We start from the raw sequence: 23,752 nt of genomic DNA on the forward strand, positions 1-23,752 counted from the left end.
TCCTTCCCATGGAAGAAGTCCTTGTGTGGCCTTAAAAAGCATTCTTGCAGCAGCTGAGCTGTTAAAAACCCAGGAGCTGCAAACAAAATATTGTCATTTGTTAGCTCTAAATGAGCCCTTGTGCTCCTTCAAATGGCAACAGGAATTCAGAGCCATGTGTAAATACAATTTGGTGGCTTGTCTCAGTTATCTCCCAATTTGTGTCATTCTTCTTGCATAGCAGATGACACATCTTAAATGATCACATTTCCATCATTTCCAAAAGAAAACCTAAACAAAGAAAGACAACTGGACAAGGGTTATGGTCGGAGATAGGAATTGGGAAGTTCATATGTTCCTGTCCGTATGCTTTTTGTAATAGCTGCTAGGAGGTTATCAGGTGAAGAGAATCATGTTAATGAGGCATATAGATAATTCCAGGAAAATACCTGATTTTGATACTATTTTCTATTTAACCATCCTAACCATGTAGGGAAATACAGTTCTCTGTGCTTTACCTGTGGGAAATACAGATCCCATGTTTTCTGTTGGTACTCGGGAAAGGTGCAGCTCCTGAAGTGTGCCGGCAGTTTCCCCGGGCAGGGGCTGCTGTGCTCCCTGGTTTGTGGGGCAGATCAGTGGCAAAGGCAGTAGGGACACCAGGGCTGCTGGTGGCTGGAGCTGAGGAAGGGCTGGCTGGGGGAGGAGCGGAGGAGAGCGGCCGTGGGCAGCAGCTCCCGGGTTTGGCTCAGGTGTGGCGTACACAGTGACGAGTGTGTGTGATGTGATAGCTACAGACACCCTCTCCACAGCTGCTGAGCCCAGCAGTGAGTGGTTTTGTCCCATTTGTTGTCCACAAAACGTCTCTGTGTGTGCTGTGGCAGTGCAGCTGTCTGATCTCCGTTGGGGCCAGGCAGTGCTGGCAGCGAGGCACGGAAGCCGCAGGACAGAGTGGCAGCTACCCTGTTCTGGATGTTAGCTGGAGAGACTTCAGACTCATCTGAAACTGTCTTCTTGAGGCCCTGAGACACGCACAGTCTCCCTGTTTTCTTTTCTCTTACGTTCCTACCTGCTGTCACTTCTTTATGTGCCTGTGTGGTTGGTTTTCTGTCTCTTCACGTGGCACTGAGCAGCAGAACTGACCACAACAATTCAGTGGCCATGAGCTGTTGAAAAGCTGCGTGGTCCCAGTTTCTATGCCACTGAGTAACCAGCGTGGCTCACTTGACAAGTCATTCTGTGCTGCAGATGAGCAGTCAGGATAGCAGGGCCTGCTTGCTGCTCAGTAGTTTCTAAATTAATGGTGTCATCTGAGTGCAGCAGTTGCATCTCTTATTACAGCAACATACAGTTGCTTTACTGGTGGCTAAAATCAGCTGTGGACCATATGGGTAGCCTCTAAGCTCTTTTGGATTTGCTAAAGTATTGCTTAATGATCATGTACTCAAATGTCTGGCATCAGAATGTCTATTATTTGACCGATAAAATCAGTGAAACACAAACTGGCAGCTGCAGAACTCTGTCAGAAAGATTTCATGACTTACCTAAATTTAATATTGGCACACATTCTCATATATAAACTTTGTGAGTTGGTTCTGAAGCCTCCCTTATGTAAAATGAACTGTCAGCCCAAATGGGATTTTGTTTAGATTTTTTAGAAAGGGAATGTTGGTTAAAGGAGTCCTGTTTTGATACTTACGTGGGATATCTTATTTGCCCACAGCTTTCCAAAGCAGTTCAGGAAGATACTTTGTGTTAATTTTTTGGTAGAAATTACTTATTGCTTGTGCTGATAGTTAAATGTCCAATATTTCACAGTGGAGCTGTGTGTCGTGGAGTGTTTGGGATGGAAGACGCTGTATAAGCATTAGGCACATTGCATTTTTGTGAGAGCTGGCCACAGACTGCAGCAAGAACACGGAGATAAATCATCCTTGTTTTCTCCCTCTGAATTTGCTGAATCTGCGAATTGCATTTGCTGCCTCCTGTTTTGCTTTAGATGAGCTGTAGTTTTCCCATGGAAAATGCCTTCTGTTTCACTTACAGGTCTGGACAACTCTCTCACCTGACTATTCCCATTGAATTTTGAATTCTCACAGTGCTGTGGGTCAGCCCTGCTTAGCTGTATTTGTGCTACTTCATGATTGCTCTCCTTACCTTGTGCTGTGCTGCCACACTGATGCGCCTCAGGCCTCGGAGTGACCTGTGTCCGTGTCCAGAGCTGTGTTCCTGAAGGAAACACCTTCTGGCTGGAAGTGAGCTGCTGGGAAACCAGTGGGAACTGGCAGCCTCCCCGAGCTGCTGCTGGGCTGTGCAGGCTGCACAGAACCGGCCCCATAACCAGCTCTCATCCAGCTCTAATTTATTTGTTTTGTTAGCTGTTTTATGCACATACTAGTTTTAGTGGGATGAGTGTCAGCTGCATGATAATTACAGCTATTCTCACTTCAAAATTAAAAAAATGAGACCAAGAAGCCTTAGGCTTTCTCAGGAGCCCAGGCTTTGTCAGCAGCCATGAATCACCCTGGACTGAGTGTCAGAGATGAAGCAAACGTGCACATTTTTCCTTTGTTCCCTTAACCTTTTCTGAACAAACAGCAGGAGTTCTCTCTCTGTGCCTTAGCGCCTAAAATTTCACTGGGGCAGGAAAAGCTTCCAAACACAAACCTTGTAATTCTTAGCACTGGGAAGATGCCACATCAGCAGCTTTATCTGGTGCCATTGCAAAACACGGAAATTTTTTTACATTTTAACCACTTGTCTGAATATCCAGCTTCCTTTAACTGCATCAACAAAGAGGATGCCTGTCAAAAAAGGTTTTTTCCTTCCATCCACTCCTTTGCTTACTTTGTTGCAAAACAGATCTTCATGAGAGATGTTGCAAATTTATGAGGTTGTAGAGAAGACAAACAGGCTTTTTCCAGGCTTTTGTTTAAAAAGCTATTTGATACGTGTGTTGATATTTGAAAAATAATCAGGAAATGTGTAATATGTAAATTATATATAAAATATAAACATATAATAAGTATGCATAATAATGGCATCTGCTGTTTTTACTTTAGTCTTCAGCATATGTAGCATATTTCAGTTTCACAGCTTTATAAATATTTCCATTTTGTGTGCATCTTCATAAGGACTTTAATGGTACTTGAGAAGTAGGAGGAAGATCTCCAGTGTCAATACGAGCCTGTCTGAGGAGTGATAATTCAAGAGCGACTTGGGACTGTTGATGTTGGAGATGGCGAATTAAAGGAAGGCAGAAAGTTGTGAAAACATTCAGTGCTCTTCCATGCCCAGTCTCCTGGCTGAAGGCCATTACCAGGGGGACAGGCAGAGACTTGCAGGGAGTCAAAAATTTTATTGAAATGTCTGGAAAAGGAACAAGGAATCCATTTTTATTTGTTTTCTGTGATAACATAAGCCAGATTTTAGAGGGACAGAAACTTTTTGTATTGGAGTAGCTTTATCCTGACTGTGAATTGCTTGGTTAACTATTCATTTTACACACGTGAAAATATTCCTGTTAAACAGTATATGCAGTCTGCATGCATTTTTGAATGCCTCTTTCTTGTCTTTCCAAGACCACCATCACATATGCAGGAGGGAGTTTGGGTAATAAAACCGTGTGAGGGATGTTCAGGGTAAACATTGAGACAGGGGTACCATGCAGGGAGCATAACCCCGAACCATGTTATTTGTAACAGGAAAAAATACTGTTCCTTTGAACATCATGGACTGCCCAGCCCTGTGCTGGGGGGTAATAAATGCACGATAGACCTTGTCAGATCCTTGAAGCTGTGGTTTGCTGCCTCAGCAGTGCCACAACGTACAAGATTTCCCACTTGGCTTTGGTTTAGGGCACTGTAGCCTTTGCAGTGACTTCCACTGGATTTTGCCTCCACTGGCAATGTCAGGGCCACGATGGCTGTGATTGCAGAAGCACTTGAGTCTGCTCTTGTGCCAGCCGGGTCAGTCTGTGCCCTGTGGACCAACACCTGCAGATTCATGACATGGCAGGGGGCGAGGAGGCCCTGTTGTTCCTGTGGGTGTCTCTGGGGCATGCATGGGGCCCATGTATTCGGAAAACCCTAGGAGGCCTCAGCCCACCCTTGTTTCAGCTTTGCGTGGTGCAGTCTCGAAGTTTGTTCCAGCACTTTGACAACAATGGAAATGCAGCAATGTCCTGGGGAGTTAACTGCTAAAAATGTCAAACCCATGTTTTCAGTTATACTCGGATCTTTTCCAGTTTGACTAATAAGCTCTAAACTACTAAACTCATTGTGAAAATGTAATTTTATCTGGAACTTTGGAAAGAATAGTAAGAGAAGAAGAAAGCAAACTGTTGATCCCAATTTGTTGTGTCACTCTGAGAAAGAAGAGGTAAGATGTTGATGGTTATTAGGGAGAGGCTTTGAAGTTTTGTTTGATGACTTTCATGGCTGACAAAGAACTGGAAAATATTGGTGGCTTGATCCCAGTCAGGGCTCCTGAGCCAGGCCAACATGAGGCCTCCCTGTTGATACAGCTGTGCCAGTCCAGCAGTGCAAGAGGCAGCCTCACTGAGCTGGATGGAGGGTAAAGATGGGCAGGGTGGAGAAACAGTGCAGTCCTTGGTCCTTGCCTGAAGCTGTATTAGAGCTTTAAGGCTGAAAAGTTTTGGGACATTTCACGTACTTTCACCAGCAAGGCAGCAGAGGAGGAAGCCTGACTCATCTTGGCAGCGCTTCACAAAACCTACTGTCCTAACTTCAGGCAGAACCTGACCCGTGGCTGTTCTTACGTTCCCTTATCTATTTAGAAACGAGTTTTTTGTTCCTTGTCTGACAGCTTTGCAGCTCTGCAAAGGTTGGAACCCAAGCAAGGGCAGCAATCAGACAAAAGGTGAACTATCGAACACCAAAGCAGAAGCTGAGAGATGAGATTAAAAGACAAACATAAAACACATTGTATTTGCCATGGATGGCATCTGAGGGGACAGGTGCCCAGCAGCAAAGTTCAGGATGAGGTCAGAAATTATAGTCTGAAGGAGACTGAGGCTAAGTAAGTGTTTAATACAGTTAATCCAGAGCTCATGTCTTCAAACTGCCCACATTTTCTAGAGAATAACCTAAGTATTGATCAAACTCATTCCTTCTCATTGTCTATACCATGTATGTCCTGAGTAATGTGTAAAACTTCTGCTGCCTATGCATTTACACTTACCTTTTAGAAAGCTGCTTTGTTTTCCTTACTTCTCTTCCAATTTTTGTAAAATGCTCAGGGTCCTGGAGGTCTGGGCCCTTTGTTTAACATTTCTGAAAGCTGTCTACTTTCACATCCATGTGTGCTGATGTCACAGTCTGCACTTGCTTGACATAAGTTATTATTGAAGATTGGGTTTCTTCCCCTGTAATTCCCTTTTCTGAGCCATGCATTACTCTGGCCTTTGTACATTTTGTCATTAAGTCTGCTTGATCATTTTTTTACTATCAAGAACTAAAATCTTTAACTGCTGGAAATTCCACTGATCTTCAGTCAGTCAGTTTTCCTTAAGTAAACAATACCTGCCATACACTTGAGGTTGTACCATCATCTGCATGAGAGGTAGGTTGAATAGTCAGCCTACCATGGGCTTACTTACCAACCCAGAACTGAACTCTGAATGAGGGAACATTACATCTTGTTTTCAGGATTCCTGGGAAAATTTAGCCCTTGAAAAAATGCTCTTAGAAAAAGTGTGGCATGGATTTTTCTAAATCTGGAAAATTGTTTCAGCCTTGTTATTTCAGTGTTCCTTTTGCTTCATATTCTTTGTAATGAATAGTGACAGTTATTTTACATACTGGAAAATCTTGCATGATTGGTCTCAGTTCAGTATCTGCAGGAGGAAATTAAGATTACACTGCTTGCACATTAATAATGAAGTTCCCATGGCTTTTTACTGACATTTTACTTCAAATACAAAGATACTATTGTTGGTGAATGAGATCACTACAGATAATCCTAATGATCAGGATCAGATCATATTTGTATTAATGTGATCTGTAATTAAAAATAACTGCTTTGTGATAGCAATTAAAACATTCCATGAGTAATTAAATGCTGCTTTTTAAAGACTTTTTCTTTGCACTTAATGAACGTCAGGCTGACAGTCAAGAGGGCTGGTATTAAACAATTTCCTACAAATACTTGTCAGTTATGTTTTTCATGTCAGATAGTTGCCTTTCAGTTTGCACTCTTGGCTCTGCCCTTTTCCTGTGCACTGAGCTGTGTATCTGCAGTTTTACTCCTAAGTGCAGTGGGGAGGCCATTTCCTTGCTCAGACTCTATTTTTATATTCATGCATATATTTAATGCATGTTTTTTTCTGGTGTTGGATACTCTTTATTTCACCATTCTCCCCTGCTCTGCCCCTCCAAATGCCTGGAACAGCAGTGAAAGTAAATTTACTTTCCTGCTTCATGCAATATTGTCCTTTTTTTGTTTCTTGCTCAGCAGCCTGTTGCTTTGTACATACTTGGAGACAATTTTCAAAGTAGATGTGTTTAGAGCTTCAGAAATTTCACTGCCAACCAGTTCACAACATAAATGGAATTATATTGTAAAAAAGAATAGTTTCTTTATAGGAGATTGCATTAGAATATGGGCATTGCATAGAATAATTAGCATTGCAAGCAATTGTAGCTCATCATCTGGATTTGCTGTGAGTTCAGTCCCTGCCCCACAAGGAAGGCTGTCGTGTGTTTTGTGAGCAGGACTGTGCTGGAATGTGCTGGATCCGTGTGGGGCTGATGTGGCTCACCAGGAGTGAAAGACTTTCTCCTGTCCATTGACTTCTGGGTGGGCACTGCCAGAATTCCACCTTATCTGTAAAACCAGCACTGAAGTAATTCCCTTATGCGTGGGAACAGTCTTGTTGACTGTAGAGAAGAGGAATTTGTATTTATGGATGTTGTGTAACATTGCAATTGTCATTCCCTCTCTCTGTGGACAATTGATGGCAGATAAGATGAACAGGGGTTTTTCCAACCACTACTGTCTTGCAGCAATATTCTGTGTCAGTGGGGACTTTTGGCCAACTAGCCCACATTTATTCACTAACTGCAAAGGAAAAAATAATTCAAGTGCCTCTTTACTTATTTTAATCACGTCTATAAAATTAACACGAACCACTTGTTTACTGGAAGCAGCCCAGCTCATGCCTTCGGTCAAAGAGTTAAGGATGATAACAATCGTGTTGCTCTTTCCAAGACATTCATTATCTTGAAGATTTCAACACAAAGAGAAAATGTTGCCTAATAGATTCGTAAGTCTGGTCTTTTTAAAGTTCCTTGAGCAATCCGAGGAGCCAATAATAGCCCATGTACATTTCAACAGTCATTCAAAGCCTTTACTTTCAGAAGAATGTAAAATTTATTTGGGCATAAACTGAGAATCTGGGTCATAGAGACGCTCGTTGTTTCTTCTTGATGAAGGCTTGTGCTGCTCAAAAGGGCACACAGGAATTAAACTAAATGAAGACGACAGCTCGTTCTCGGCTTTCACCGCCTGCGAAATGCATCCTTTCGCGTGCGGATTTACAGCAGGCTTCGGCTTGCATCAGATTTCTTCAGATCTGCTCGGCTAACATAATTTCAAGCTAATAAGGAGTAAGAAAGGGCCGCGCTCCGAGCTGCGCTGGCGATGGTCGATGGTCGCTGCCCGTGTCCGGCGGTGCCGCCCGCCCGGAGCTCGCTGGGTTCGCGTGCGGTACCTGCTGGGAGCGCTCACCTGCGGCTCTTTGTTTCCTCTGTGCCCCAGGGCTTTTCCCTCCTTCCTGTGTGCCGTGCAGCTCACAGCGGGGCTGCATTGCTGTTCGGGGCTGCATTGCTGTTCGGGGCTGCATTGCTGTTCCAGGGCTGCACTGCTGTTCGGGGCTGCATTGCCGTTGTGGGGCTGCATTGCTGTTCGGGGCTGCACTGCTGTTCGGGGCTGCATTGCTGTTCGGGGCTGCATTGCTGTTCCAGAGCTGCATTGCTGTTCCAGAGCTGCACTGCTGTTCGGGGCTGCATTGCCGTTGTGGGGCTGCATTGCTGTTCCAGAGCTGCATTGCTGTTCGGGGCTGCATTGCCGTTGTGGGGCTGCATTGCTGTTCCAGAGCTGCATTGCTGTTCGGGGCTGCATTGCTGTTCCGGGGCTGCGTTGGTGTTCCAGAGCTGCACTGCTGTTCCGGGGCTGCATTGGTGTTCGGGGCTGCATTGCTGTTCGGGGCTGCATTGCTGTTGTGGGGCTGCATCGCTGTTCCGGGGCTGCATTGGTGTTCGGGGCTGCATTGCTGTTCGGGGCTGCACTGCTGTTCCTGAGCTGCATTGCTGTTGTGGGGCTGCATTGCTGTTCCAGGGCTGCATTGCTGTTCCAGGGCTGCATTGCTGTTCCAGAGCTGCATTGCTGTTCGGGGCTGCATTGCTGTTCCAGAGCTGCATTGCTGTTCGGGGCTGCATTGCTGTTCGGGGCTGCAGCTCGGTCGATCGGGGCTGGCCCGGCGGGGGCGGCGGGCGCTGGCCAAAGGCCGCGTTCCGGGGTCCTTCCCGGCCGCTCCTCCCGAGCCCTCCCGCCCTCCGCAGAGGGAATGATGTGCCGCCCGTCTCCACGAGGGGCTTTTCCAGGAAGGCGCTGAGGCGTCCGTGGGGTTACGGGCTGCTGCCGTGGGAAGCGATGCTGCCGGCACCAGTGCACAAGGACCCGGGCTGTGGGCACTTGCTGGATTTGCATCTTTCGCAGCAGCATCGTGTCACTGAGACAGTGTAGTCCATCAGGCAAAACAGGGTACTGAAAGTCTTTTCTCTTGGATATATAAAAAGCACCAAGCAAAGGGCCAAAGCCTGCAAAATGACAGTGCTTAATCTACCCCCGTTACTGAGGGGGCACAGAGTCTCCTTAGCATTGCTTCATGTGGATATATCCGTCCTTGCAAGCCATGGATTAGAAGCTGTTAGCTTCGAATCTGTGATACCAACAGTTCCCTTAGGCTGATTTCTGGCAGTGCCCTCATCCCTGCAGTTTATGCATCCTACGCCAGATCTTAGGCAGAGATTTTCTTCCTTTCAAACCCTTGCAAATATCACTCTGCTGAAGCGTTATTATGATGTTGGTGAACATCTAGCATTATAATTGTCAGGTGTCACTTTGATATTTGGAATGGTTGGCATAGTAAAATTACTAATGAGAAATACATGTTTTGAAAGATACACATAGTGTGATGTGTGAGCTATCATTGTGCTGTCTTTGCAAATGAAACTGTGTTCCAGCAATCAGAAAATTCTCAAAATAGTTTCTTTCTAAAGAATTACAGTGCATTACAGTAGTAGTATGTGCACCAAGGTTGGTGTAGGTTATTAAATATGCTTGTAAAAGAGAACTGTCTTGTGTATAAAGGACTAAATCCTGTCCTGCACACCAGGTTTGAGATATAAAAACAGAGGGGGAAACCTGTGATTGAATTTCCCATTGACTCCATGAGAGAAAGCACCACTGAATGTGTGGAGTCACTGACAGCTTGTCCCTGGAACTGAAATGTGTCTTTGCCTTTCACCCTATCACAGTGCTTGGTGTGACTTGAGTGCTGCAAAATCAAGAAAAAAATCCAAAGGGCAACTGTTTAGAAAGCCAAAGGTAGTAATCTCATCCTGCAATCGTCCTTCCACTGCCCATTTAATTCCAATTAAGTGGAAATAGTGCCACTGCTGAGTATTGCCACTGCTATATTCCCTCACAGCATGTTTTGGACTAGTGCTGATGCTATAGAAGGCAACTTACCAAAATCTCTGATACATCTGTTAAATTCACACGTTATCTATTTGTAGATGCAAATTTAAAGTTTACAGCTCACTTTACATTATTTTTCTGGTTTAGAATAGCAAGGTATGAGGAAGATACAAGCAAGAATTTCTTGATAGACAGGCCCCATTTTTCATCACTGTTTCTCTGCCTTCCATTTTTTTCTGCTCTAACATAATGATGTTCATTAAAACAATGGAGTATATTGTGATTTGATTTTTCTGTGTGGCATAGTCTATGAGCAGTGGCTAAGTTAACATTATGCTGTGCTGTCCATCTGGTTCTGCTGGATATGCTGGGATATGATCACTGCCTGTGTGTGGAGGGAGCCCTTGTTTCTGACAGAACTGTAAGTGAGGAGTTGTGGAAACACAACCGTTGTTAAAGGCAGTGTGGTTACAAAGAACTGCTTTGACAGCATTGTGCTTACAGCAGGAGAGGAAAGCTGCTCTGTGGCTGCAGAAAGTTGGGCACTGTACAATCTGGTGTTTGGCTCAGATGTAGTCAATATGTTTAGTACAGTACAGAAAAAGGGTTTGGTCTCCAAAATGAGTATCTATGCAGGTAAGAGAGGAGGGCAGTTTCCTAGAAAACTTTTTGATGTCTTTTCCTAATGCACATATTCTTCATGATCTTTACTGAAGCCAGTAAAATGACAAGTTTTGGAACTTAAAGGTGCATCGTTTTTGGTATCAGAAATTTTTATTTTGCTCTATCTTTTAACTCCAGCACTCTAATCTCTCATCGTGTTGTTAAACCTGCTCATTTGTATGGCTCTGAATGAATTTGCAAGAACTGAGAATGCAGTACCACATGCACCACCCTTGCCAGAGTGGTGCCGGGTCCCAGGCTGAATTTTCAGGAAGGGTGAACTGCTGGCAGGGTAGCTAAGGAAGTAGGTGGCAGAGCCCATAGTAATCCCCTGGCTTTTTCAGTTTTTATTTTATGAATGTAACTACTGGTCTTGCAGAAGAACTTTCTGTGAAGACACAAGCCAGCGTGTAGCACACCCACCAATGCAGCAGCGGGTGGCTGCTGCTCCTCTGCAGTGCCCCTGCAGTAAGCACGTGTGTGGGAGTGTTAATATTTCAGTCTCGCCCAAAACAAGAGGAAACATGGAGTCCTTTCATTTCTATGTGCTTGGTTCAAAGACTCCTTGTGATACTGGGGAAAATAGATGGGAATGAATCCGTTTCTTTTAGTGTTGCTCATATTAATAAATAGGCTTTGCTCTTCATGCTTGTTGTGTTGTAATTCTGATTCAACATCATTTATCAGTAGAAGATCACTGCAGGGCCTTTAATGATTATAGTTGTTCGAGCTGATAGTCTGAGACTATTAAATAAGGTCCAATTACTTCCTATTTATTTGTGTTGTTTTTTCCCTCCAAGTTACAAAATGTAATCCTGAAGTTCATTATTATTCTTTGCGTTATATTCATCTAAATAGATTTTCTACCTAATTAAGGCTGAATTCTTTTCTGCTAAACTGACTGTATTTTACAGGGGTGTTTCCATTTGTATGTGAGGGTGTCTTTGGTTTCTACCATCCATATTTTGATTATGTTTAATTTCTATAGCTGCCAGAGATCTATTGTGTGTCTCAGCAATTCACCCTGGGCTGCTCAAGATTGTTTAGATTGGAGTTGGAATAGGCCTCCTGATGAGTTTAGCTGGAATCTAGTTAATAACAAGTCACCAGGAAACAATTTCAAGTGTTTACTACTGCTCTGAAAGATATAAAATCTATATTGGCTGAATTCTGGATGAAAGAAATAGAGATGAAAGGAGGGGAATTCAGTTCAAAATAACCGTGTTATTTTTTGATGGGGTTGGCCATTGAGAGGGGAAGGTAAAAAAATAAGAATGAAAGGTTGGCTGGTAATGGGTATTCAGTGTGGTTGTTGTGTCTGTATTTTAAACATGCAAATGATTAAGCTTTACCCCATTCTTACTTTGTGTTATTTATTTACATAACATCTCTTTGGGGCACCTTTGCCAAATAATGAAGCAGTACAATTTGGTGAGAAATAAAAACACAGAACATCTCACATTTTCCTTTCAGTATCAGAATAGCCATCAGGAAAAACAACCATGTAGTTCTTGACCTTACCTGCTGAACTCCTGTTAAGAAGTTGTGGGGCATCAATTAGTGTCTGCTGCTGCTCTACCACGTCTTTGCCTCACTGAGGGTCCTGTTCAAGGATCACAAAGTATAGACATTATTATAAAAAGTCACTTAAATACATTTCCCTTGAGAGAAGGCTGACTTCCTCGTAAGCTCCTTCATGTCTGAGCTCTGTGTTGGAAGGACTGTAAGATCCACCTTCTCTTGGAGAGAAGCTGTAGGAAAATAAACCTCCAGGGTTTTCCTGAGCTTCCTCAGAAGCTGCATGTTGCACTGTCAGGCCAGTCCTCCTCCATCTCTTTCCTAGCTTTGCGGTGAATTCTGTTTGAAGATGTGGTTATGCTGATGTGGATCCAGGAGGCTTAATAAGACTGGTTATTGTTCCAGGACAGATGCTCAAGTGAGCAGTCTTTTGAGGGCTTGTTTGCCTGGGAGCTGAGCAATGTGTTGTATCACCATGGGTTCCATGGTCCACACGCAGGCAGAGCTGAAGCTGCTGCAAAGCAGAGGTGGGAACTGTTAAAATGTGTGTGCAGACAAAAGAACTTCCCCCAGCTCAGGGAGTGCTGCTGTTCCTGTTGGTCAGTGGCACCGGGAGGGACCTTTGCCAAAAGAAGGGCTTGTGCCCGGTCTGGAGCCTTAATGAGATCCAGCGTCCTTTGAAGGGAACAAAATGTGTAAAGTGGGGGCAGTTCCTGGTTATAAATCAAGTTCTGTTACGGATTGAATGAATTCGACTGGTCTGTGCTGTCAAAGCCCAAACTTTCCCGAGAAGTTTAAACTAGCAGAAAACAAAGAGGTCAGTTTTGGAAGCACTATGGATATGTGCTTTCACAGCTCCCTCTAGCAGTATTCCAAACTTTTTAATAACTGGATGAACATCTGAAATTATTGTTGATACAATATGGCTTTTTGTACAGTTACTGTGTTAAGCTGGAACAAATGTGAAAAGCTGTTTGGTCTCTTGAGGGATGCAATATTATTTTACTCCCTAATCTAAATCACTCTCAAAGTAAGTCATATGTTAGTAAAAACCAGAAAAACTCTTTTGAGGAAAGCAGCCAAAGTTTTGAAGCTGTTTTAATTCGATTTTAAACCAGAACATCTTCCCTTAATGTATATATGTCAAAAGGGATAAAAGCAACTTCTATTAATGATGTTTTCATGATGTTGTTTCTGGTGTTTTGGATCACACTGCTGAAATTGATGTTAAGGAAAACTGAAAATGGATGGTAACAGTTTTGGAAAGGAAGGGGAAAATAATCCTCCAGACAATCACTTCCCAATGCAGATGTTCCACTGAGGGGTCCCCTGTGCACTTGGTGGTGGTCCATCTGTTACTCTGCATTTTGAAATGCCAGGTGTTGCAATAGTTTTGGGCTGGCTGTGCCTGTATCTGTTACTGCTGAACCTGAAGGACTCATGCTTTTTCAAGCATCAGAATCCCCCTTTTAACCCAAATGATTGCTTTGTTTCATTTTCCTTTTACATAACAGAAAGCACTGTGTTTGAAGCAATTACATCTTTTATCTTTGCTACTTTGCAAATCAATAAACCTATTTTCACCTTCTGCATCTCCCTCTCTAATGAGAGGCATAAGTAATATATTTCTCACAAAATGTTTCTCCCAAGTCTTCAGCCACTGACAATTAGAAGTACAATGTACTTATTACAGCAAAACAGAAAAACATATGGAAATATATAACTACATTAACATCTGCTGCCTTTCCTCCATCTGCTGTCTTTGGCCACATTTTTGTTCAAACCTGCCAAACATACTCATTTTCCAAGGGTCTCATGGCACATCAACCACATCTTCAATTAAAATTCCCAATTTCTTCTTTGTTTTGGTGGCACAGTGGGATGTCTGCTCTGCATCCATGTGGCTTCACAAGGGCTTCAAGCAGAGCAGTGGTGGTTTTACAGTTTGAAAGATGTGAGTGTGGTAGGACGAGACAATGGGGTGACCACAGCATAAAGTTTGTAGTTCTGGAGGCAAAAGGTTTTGATTTCAGCTAAGAAACAGCCCTCAAATGCACAAACATAAGAGCAGAAAAAAACCATTTAATTGTTGAGATGCCATCCTCTGACTCCTCTGGCAATTAGAAGGTGTCATTATTGGAATAATTAACAAGCAATACAAAATAATATGTCACAGCTGTGATTAATATTGAACAGAAACTTGTTTTAATTATCTTTTCATAGTTCTGTTTAAATTCTTCTCGGTCACAGGACAGGTAAAATAGATGTTCCTGTGAAAGCTGACCGGGTCTCTGAGGCTTTGACATGTGATACAGATTTTGCAGCTATTCCCCACCTCTGGGAGCTGGGAGCTGGTTTGGATCCTGAGCAGCTCACCCAGCGAGTGCCTGCCCCAGCTCTGGGGGCCTCAGCTGTGTGTGATCCTGCATGACTGCCCAAGCATTGCATATTTTCACATGAGGTCAATGATTGTGTGCTTTGCTATGTGAAAGGAGGGAAAATATGTAGTTTTCATAGTACAGATGTTTGATTTATAGCTGGTCCTCAAGGCCAGCATGTCCAGTACTTTGTATTTAGAGGAAGACCTGTGTGTTTTGTTGTTGCTCTGTGTGTGCATATGCATATTTCTGGTTTGTTTTGCCATGTCTTTGAGGTACCAAGCTTTGCCAGAGGAAGAATATGAGAAAATGTTCTCAGTACAAAAAGACAGCCAATCCTTCCGTGCTGGGGAGAAAATGAGTTGTCAGATAAACTGTAACTGTGAATATTTGCCATTCAGGGCTTGGTGGCACATGGTCCATCCATCTGTGTAGTATTTATAGGACTTTGTTGATAAAGAAATCGTACAATGAGTAACTTGTCCTGAGAAGGGAGCATTTTCTTATGGTCAGGAGGAAGTGCTCTGCACAACGCAGTGAGAGCCTCTGGCAGATAAATGTAAGCTCCTATTGTGTGTCTTTGAGAACTGATGAGGGTTTTCTTTAGTGTTCCCTACAAAGCCTTTCCAAAAGGAGCCTTCAGCAGCCCTGTGCCTGCGCAGGTGTGGGGCAGGTGATGCTGGAGCAGTCCCTGCCTGCACGGTGTGGGCTCTCCCTTGGCTCTGGTGCCTTGAGCTGCATCCCTCAGCCACAGCCTGCGTGCCCTTGCTGTCTGCAGAGCTGGTGCACCCCACTCTGCTGATGTTTGGGTCTCTGCTGATTTAAATGTGCATTAGGTTCTCTCTCTGAAAGCAGAATTGAAATTGGTCTAGTGCTGGCTTTTTGTGTATTGCAAAAATTACCATTCACATTGCCTGGTGCAGGCTGGTGGCAGAGGGTCCTTCAGGGGCAGTGGGAAGCTCTGTGAGTTGTACCTCATGGCTGTGTGGTGTATCCTGCAGTGGGACACCCCACTGAGAAAGGGCTGCCTTGTCGGAATTTTGGAGCCATAGTCTTTAACCTCCTGCCTTTGGCACGCAGGATACAGAACTGTACCTGAAAGATTACAGGAGAGTTGTGACCTGGGCAACCCCAAATGCATGTTTATGCTTGAAGATGCTTGGCTTGGATGCAAACAGAGGTGACAGATGCAAGTGAAACACGTGAAGAGAGGCAGTCTGCAGGTGTGTGAACCTACTGGGGTCTGGCTGAACTGCTGTGCTTTCGAAAGCCTCTGAGAGTGTTAACAGGCTGTCATTAAAATCCATTTGTCATTACAGACAGCTGTAAAGTTCTTCCAAATTCTCTGTATTTGTGCCAGGTACAGCGAGCAGCAGCAGCTGTTGTTGGGGCTGTAGTAGGTGACAGCAGCGATTTATTCCATGGTTTCCTCAGTAGACTGCAAAGTCTCTGCAGAAACCCAGGCTTTCCCTCCTGAGATAGATGGGACTTCGAATTCAATCAGGCTCAGAGTACCTGAGCCCCAGACCCTGACTCTCTGCAGATACAGTGGCTAATACACCAAAGAGCATCCGTTGTGTCTGACAAACTTTAGTACAACACACCAGAGGGAGAATTTGGAGAATTTAAATCTGTGTGTTCATCAGGGAGCAGAATTTGGAGCTGAACTCAAATTCTCTCATAACATTTTAAGCTCAGAGCCATTTTATGGTTTTTTTGCATTAATATTATAGTATTATTTTTAGCATCAATGGCAATCAGTATGTAATTGGCAGTGATCTCATGCACACTCCTGGGTACAGACTGTTCTTTCCCAGTTTTGGAGTATTTGCTTGTTATTGCTGAACTGCAGCGTGCACATGCTCAGAAGAGGCCCCACAGCCATTAAAACTCCCCTGCCAGGGCTCTTGCCTTTGAGCACTCAGCAGTTAACCTCTCCTTGTATCTTCTGAGAACCAGATAAAGTTAGGACAGAACATTTCTGCTTGTGGAAATCCTTCTCTTAGGCCTGTGCTCTGTGCCATCCACAGTGTCACACTTCGTCTTGGAAAAATGCTCCTATAAAGTCTCCAGAGGCTTCTTTATAGCATCTTCCAGTTCCTGAAGCAGCTACAGGAGAGCTGGAGAGGGACTTTTTGCAAGGGCATGGAGTGATTGGACGAGCTCTGATTGTTTTTCTACTTAAATGACCCTGTCTTTCTACATAAATGCTATTCTTTTCTTTTCCCTAAAGAAGTAAGACTGAGAGAAGAAACTGATTTCGTGCTCGCCCTTAAATGTTAGAATTTTATTTTTTTAAAAATATTTCTTCCCAAACTAGAAATATTTTGTTTGTTTGAAAAATGTTTGGATTTTGGTTTGTGAGTTGTTGTCTGGTGTTGGTTTTTTTTTTAAACTCCTTTGCATTCCTCTGTGCCAGACAGCTAGAGCTAGTTGCAAACTAGACATTTTCATGGAGAGAGAATCACTCTATTCACTCACTAAACAACCTCTTCTAATGAATAAACTATTCAAACATTTCTCATTGCTGAGCTGTAGAGGTCAAACTGATACTGACTCCCTGCATGGCCTGGGATAAGTCATTATCTCCCTCTCCTTTCTCTACAAACCCTGACTGTTAAATACTTCCTCCCAGAAGAGGTGTGAGAAACAATTAGCTCATGCTGATAAAAAGTTTTGAATACAAAATGTGGTTGATAGGTGCTAAAAGATGCTCCCATCAGTCATCATTAGTGATGCTGTCATTTCCCAGCCTCTGATTTTTGGTTAGGTGTTCCACCAGGGGAAAGGAAACGGGACAGACTCAAAAAGTCTATCAGTATTTTTACTCCTGTCTTCAGACGTTTTAATAACAATTCATCATCGATTTTATCTGCTACTGATCACTTCTGCAAACAGATATTTCTGTGTCCATGGGTCTAAAAATTGTGTCCCCCACAAGTTTCCACGGTTGGAGCAAAGGCAGCTCAACCTCACCCACCTCTGATGCAGACAAATATTTTACATGATCTATTCCTTTTCCTTTATATGATAGGTTTTGAATGTTGCAACATTATGGGCTGTGTATTTATCTAAGAGCATCGAGAGGAGAAACATGATGGGTAAGAGCTGACACCAGAGCCTGGCTCTGACCCTCCCAGGGAGGGTTCAAATGTGTGGAACCAAAACCAAAACAAAACAAAAAACAAGCTCAGGCTGTAGTCAAGTGGTGCTTTCTGCAGAGAATGAAGTAGTTCTGGGATACCAAACTGTGATTGTTAATCACAAGGAGTGAAGGAAAGCATTGAAGGACCTGCTTTTGCTCCCTTGAAACCTGTGTCTGTTTTCTCATGGATATTTAATGGTGTCAGGGTGAAGTGTCTGGTTAATCACTGCTCACAAACCTGTGTAAAACCTCGCTGCTCCATCTGAGATAGGGCTTGGACTGTGGCCCAGTGAGCAAGAGATGCCAGTGCAGGTGACCCCAGAGGCCTCTCAGCTTCTGTCTGCTGTGAGCTCCAACACAGGGATTTTCTGCAGGGTGTTGGATTGTAATTGATCTATGTTTTCGTGTAAGAAATGCTCGTAATGCATGGGATGTGGCTGTTTCAGTAAGATGAGTGTAATTTTTCTCCCCATTTGTAGGACGGCTATTTTTCCCACCGACCGAAAGAGAAAATGCGAACAGACAGCAATAATGAAAATTCGGTCCCCAAGGACTTTGAAACTATTGATAACAGTAACTTTGCTCCCAGGACTCAGAGGCAAAAACACCAGTCTGAGCTGGTGAAAAAACCCCTTAGCAAACAAAAGGAGCACTTGAGAAAGAAACTGGAAGAGGAAAAGATGAAGGAGAACTTGCTGCTGGGGAAGAACTCCAATGAGGCGGTGCAGGTCAGTGATCACCCTGGGAAAAACAGCAGCGTCAGCAGCAATCTGAAGGACATTGACAGGTCTCCCAAACAGCATCTTTTAAAAAAAGTGGAGAACAGTTCCCCTGAGCTGAAGTACGACCAGCCAGCCAGGTGTGAGGTGACGGGCAAGGAGGCCGTGTCAGCCATGTCCCGGGCCAAGTCCAAGCAGTGTCGCCAGGAGATCGCCGATGTTTACTGCCAGCACAAGCTCGGGAAGCTGATGCCGGAGCAGGTGACACGTTTCTGTGCCCTGGAGGGTAAGTTGGGAGATGGAGAAGGAGAAATGCTGTGCTGGGGGAAGCATTCTGTGCAGTTGGAATGGCCTCCTGATGGCAAAAACAGCTTTACTGCAGGAATGTGTAATGGACTCAGTCTGTGAAAACAAGGGAGGCTTTGAGGGTGTTTTTAACAGGGAATTATATGGATGTCTCAAGATCCTTGGTGGGTTCCTGTAGAATTCACTTCCGCCAGATTTTTAATGCACAATGGGATCTAGGTATTCAGATGCTACTCCTGTTCTTTTAGTTCTGAATCTATGGACACTGAGAAGTGTAGTCAAAATCTTGTTATGCTGTGCAGGAGTTGTGTGCTTTTGGTAATCAGAGAACAGCCACTGTGAATTTTGGAGCTTTATGCTAACCAATAGATGAGTGGCATTGCTGTTATGGCCATATGGCTATTTTCCTGTCACAGTTGGAGTCCTAAGCATTTTGATAAGCCAGGTAATAATCAGAAGTATAGTAAAAAAAAATTCCAAAAGCACGGGGAAAATCCAATTTTGTGGCTGACTTCTATTTTTAATGTTCTTGAATCAGCAAAAGCTATTTTTAAAATCACTGCTGGAGAGTCAGTTACCTCTGCTGGCCTAAGCCAAGCTTTGATTTGTTGTTTTGGTGTCTCCATGTCCTCAGATCACGAGTTACCTCTCAGCTTGCTGTCAGCTTGCATGTCCGAGCTGACCTTTTTCTACTTTTCAAAGAGTGCTTCATGTGCCACCATTCATCCAGCTGTAAGCTCTCTGTAAAGTGCCTTTTAAAAAAAAGTAGCATTGATCAGTTGATCAAAGTGGGTATCGATCAAGGAGCAGCGTTACCCACAGCAGCATTTGTTTATACAACAGCCCAGAGTCCCCACCCTGTAACTGGCACTTCCAGCCCCTGCACAGAAGGATATGCCATGTCTTTGTCCAAGCTGAAAGTACAGAGGGAATTTATAAACTAGGGAATAGGTCTTGCTTTGAGACTGTAGAATAAATATGGGGATCCATGGGAACCAGGGGGTGTTTAGATCCTTTCATTGAGAACATCCTCTGATGGCTTGTTTGCTGCATCATCACAAAGCAGTGGTTAGGGTGATTTCAGTGTGGTAGAGAGAAGGATAGTGTTGCTGTTACTGAGATTAGGAGGTTAAATTCCCTGTACAGACAGTGAAAAAGAGGAGCTGCCCCAGAGAATGTATCTAAAAAAGCACATCTCCCTGTAACAGGATTCATAGGCTTTTAATTTAGAGAGGGTGCATCTTGCCAGGATGAATAGTCTGAGCACCCCCATTCCCCACCCCAGCGCATCTGTGACTGCTTTGTTTTGGTTTTTTGCCATGTCTCTTTTGGTGTTTTTTCTCCCCTTCTTATCATGGTAATACTCCAAATTGTTAAGCTGGGTGGGCAGGCACTGTGGACAGAGAATTAATGGAGCAGGCAGAAGACGTGGTGTTCAGTGGGAAGAAGGGAAGAGGGACAGTAAAGGCAGCACAAGTTGGAGGGAAGATAAGAGAACAGTAGAGAGTTAATAACTGAGCAGAAGCAAACATCAGTGACAGGATGAGCATCAGCAAGTACTGCTGGGCACTGCTGAGGTGCCACTGGTGGAATCCACTGTGATAAGCATGTCCTTGCTATTCCCTCCCTCTCCTTCCCCCTTCTTTCTTCCCTCAGGGCAGGGCAGTCAGCTCCGCTCTGTGGGAAAGCTGAGGGAGGTCAGCACCTTGCAGACACTGTCCTGCACTTTTGGGATCAGGGCCGTGTCTTAGTAATGCAAATCTTGCGTAGGTAAGTGGATCCCATACACAAATATGCAAGGGGTATCCTGGCCCGAGCTGGAAGGTGTAGTGCCATTAGTGTGGGCAGACACTGCAGCTGTGCCATTTTGTACACACCTCTGATTCCATGCCCTGCTTGGTAATCTGTCTCCCAGGGATGCAGGGTGAGTTTCCAGAAGTTTTAAACAACTGCCGTCCTTAAAAACAGGTTTCTCAAGAAATATTTATTGCTTCTTTTTTAAATACAGGATTTCTCTTATGCCCTGCAGTCAGGATAACAGTGTGGTCTTAGAACATTTTACACTTGAAGCCTTTCAGCATGTATGTACCTTGCACATTGGTATAAATGCTTCCATCGTAATGTCATAGCAAAATTCTCAGGAAAACTGGGAGCTACAAATATGACTAGAAAAATGAAGAAATTGTCTAAATGTGATATATTTATAAAAAAACTCACGTGGTATGGATATATACCACATTTTAAAAATTAGGTGTAAAAGGACTGTAGCTTTAGAAAACCTAAAAATTTTAGACAGTGTTTAATTTAGTTTTTTGAGTGGTGACACTTGTTTAAAAAGAATAATTGAGAGACATGTTAACCTAGCCAGATGGATACACCTGGAAAATGTTGACTTTTCTTTGCCTCAAGGTTATTTCCTCCTGCCCATGCTGACAGCTGAAGTTAACCACTTCAACTGCCAGATTTCCTTGGCAGCAGCTCTGGACATCCTGTGTTCCATACGAGGTTGCTCTGGGGCAGATTTGGGAGCTTTGCTGTGGGGAAGTGGCAGTGCAGCAGTGTCTGGCATGGGACACGAGCCGCTCATGCAGGAAGCACCGATGCACAAGGAGACGGGGTCACCAAACCTACGGAGGAGATCCAGACCCTGAAGTCATTTCCCAAATGTTTGAATACAGAGCTGTCAAGACAGACAAGGGGGAACCCCAAAACTGAAAGCGCCCAGTGCCTACTGGGAGGCCTTGTATGTGTATAACTTGGTAGGTCCCTGGAATTTTATAGCCCTTGGTAAAGATACATGGTCTGAGTTTGTGTGTTGTGGTCCCAGATCTCTCCTCCTGCTGTAGAACATAAACACTGCTGTTCTTCACTCCCAGAGTGACTCCATCCCTCATGAAAGGTGACTTCATTAACTCTGGAGGTCCTTGGGAGGAGTTGAGCTTGGTTAGATGTTTGTGAAGTACTGGACATCAGCTTTTGAGGGTGTAAGACACCCCATTGTTAGGATTGCTGGTAGGGGGAGATATGGGTAGAGGCCTTGGCACTTTATGTATGAAAAAAGTGATCTGGTGTTTTTTAGCAGCAGTCAGACATCTGGGGTCTGAGTCTGTGTATTCAGCATGTGAGTGTTGTTCCCTTCCATTTGCTTTGAACAAAGGTTTCCTGTCTGTTTCCAGCAAAATTGTGAAGTATAAATATTTATGTATTGGAGCAGCACATTCATCCATTATCCCAGCATATAAACGTGTTCCCAGTGCTGTGGTTTCCATTGAGATGTCATCCAGCGTTTAATCCCCTTGGATCTTGTCTTAGCTGATCAAAACCATGATGTTGCTAAGTGTAGCTATCAATCATGGACAGGACTCCATCCAGCTGGATTGTCATAAATGTTAAGTGATACATGCACTTCAGTGGTTATCAATGAGAACAGGATCATACAAGCTGTTTCTTTTTTAGGTATTTTATTGTTTCCAGAAGCAGCAGGCAAAGGAAGTTGATTATAAGGATCTTCAGTGATAACAGAAAGGATTGTTAGAACCAAGAGCGTGGTGTCCCCAATCTGACGTGCAGGTGTTGTTTCCGTGAGGGCTGCAGTCCCTCTAAGGGCATTGCTGCTGAAGCAGTGGAACAGGACATGGCACTGCAAGCTGCTCCTAAAAACATGGCACAAATGCTATGGCACAGGAGATGGCTGTCAAAGGCTTTAGGTGCAGCCTTACCCAGTCATGGCTGAGATCAGGGCAACGGGCAGCTTGCAAATCCTTCACTCACAAGGGAATGTTGGCCTTCATAGAAGTGTGTTCTGGGGAAAATGCATTCAGCAAATGTAAGAGGGGAAGTGTAGGTTCAGCACAAGGTTGGATGAGGAAATAGCAAATCCAGTCCTGTGCAGGTGGAGGAGAAGATAAGGGAGACGTCCTTTGGGGAGTTCCTTTCTTCTCAGGAGATCAGCAACCTGTGGACAATGTGGCAGATGTTTCCTTGCTGGGGCCATGTCTGGCCTAGTCCTGTACAGGCCAGACTACAGACACCGATTCTCCTGGTGTGCCAGACTGTCTTCTGCTCACCAAAGCTGTCAGTGGATGTGGAACAGCTGCCTCTCTTCTTTGTCCATCATCATGTGTGGTCCTCCTCTGGTGCAGAGGTACTGGGAAGAAGCAGAAGTTTAAAAGAGAATTCTGGGCTCTAAAATACCCATCACTCTGTACCTAGACAAAATCCCCTTGGACTGATCCCGAGTGACCTGACCTGTGCCACGTTACCCCTGCAGAATCCACTGTTACTGTGGGCAGGAGCACAGTCCCAGAACGGCCACTGTGACCCTGCCCAACAGCAATGGGCAGCAGTGCAATTGCAATTACACCATTCCACATTTCAACATGATACTGAAGTTGTGATTTCTGCTTACTGTCCTCCTCCTGAGATGGAAAAAGCTCAGCTGCTGGCCCAGTGGCTGGGTTCCATCCCTGAGTTCTCTGGTTCTCCCTTCCATGTGGACCATGGCAGTTTGCAGCTCTGCACCCCTTGCCTTGGAGGGTTGCTGGATGGACACAGAGCACAATTCCTGCTTGGTCATTGCCACCAGGTCCAGGAGTCATTGCAGGCAACGTCCCCGGTGGTATCTGCACCAGGCCTCCTCTGGGCCAGCCTCTCTCACCTGCCATATTCCCAGGGCAGACTCTGGCCTAATCCTTACCATTAATTACCCAACTGGGTTTATTCTTGACCCAGACCTGTGGCTCTAGATAGACCAAAGGTACATAGCAGGGTTTTTTGAGAAGTGTCTTCTAAGATGTAGTTCTAACAAATGAAAAGTCCATTGGAAAGCAAAGAGCCTCAAGTGATCCTGATTTATTTCTCCTGGGCTTTTCTGTTGTCTTTTCTTAGTTTTTCAATCAAAGTTAGTAGTTTTCCGCTACCTTCATCCCTGTGGGGTAAACCCAACTTATAATAAAGTAGGAAAATAATCAAGCTGCCCTCATTCAAAATCATTTGTCAGCACTGAAAGAGCTTTTTCCAGATCAGACTGCCTTCTCCCTGGTTGCTTATTGATAATGCTGCTCTGGCACACTGAAGCAAGTGCTTTCAGCTTCTTAGAGGCTCCTGGGAAGAAAATTTCCCATTTTGTTTTAGAAAACACAACCTGTTGGTTTTCAAACTGAGAGAAAAGTGCTCTGGAGCTCTGCTTACCGAATAACACACAGGTAATAGCAATCTGAATGTCTACAATGTTTTTATCTGACAGCTTCAAAGCACTCAGCAGAAAGAGGTGTGATTTGCAGGAAGGGAGAGGATAAGCCACTAAGATGCCAAATACTTGT

The 23,752-nt window shown here is 44.2% G+C and overlaps 1 protein-coding gene across 4 annotated transcripts in view; it reads left to right on the forward strand.

Annotated features, from left to right (window-relative positions):
* Window positions 1-23,752, forward strand: part of XYLT1 (xylosyltransferase 1) — a 169,091-nt gene that overhangs the window by 58,840 nt on the left and 86,499 nt on the right. For all 4 annotated transcript variants that reach the window (XM_032125607.1, XM_032125609.1, XM_032125606.1 and 1 more), the window contains one exon: window positions 17,886-18,411. In XM_032125607.1, the coding sequence (XP_031981498.1) occupies window positions 17,886-18,411 (526 nt within the window). The remainder of the gene's footprint in view (window positions 1-17,885; window positions 18,412-23,752) is intronic.

This window comes from Corvus moneduloides, chromosome 16, assembly GCF_009650955.1.
Source record: "Corvus moneduloides isolate bCorMon1 chromosome 16, bCorMon1.pri, whole genome shotgun sequence".
In the NCBI taxonomy this organism is placed as follows: Eukaryota; Metazoa; Chordata; class Aves; order Passeriformes; family Corvidae; genus Corvus; species Corvus moneduloides.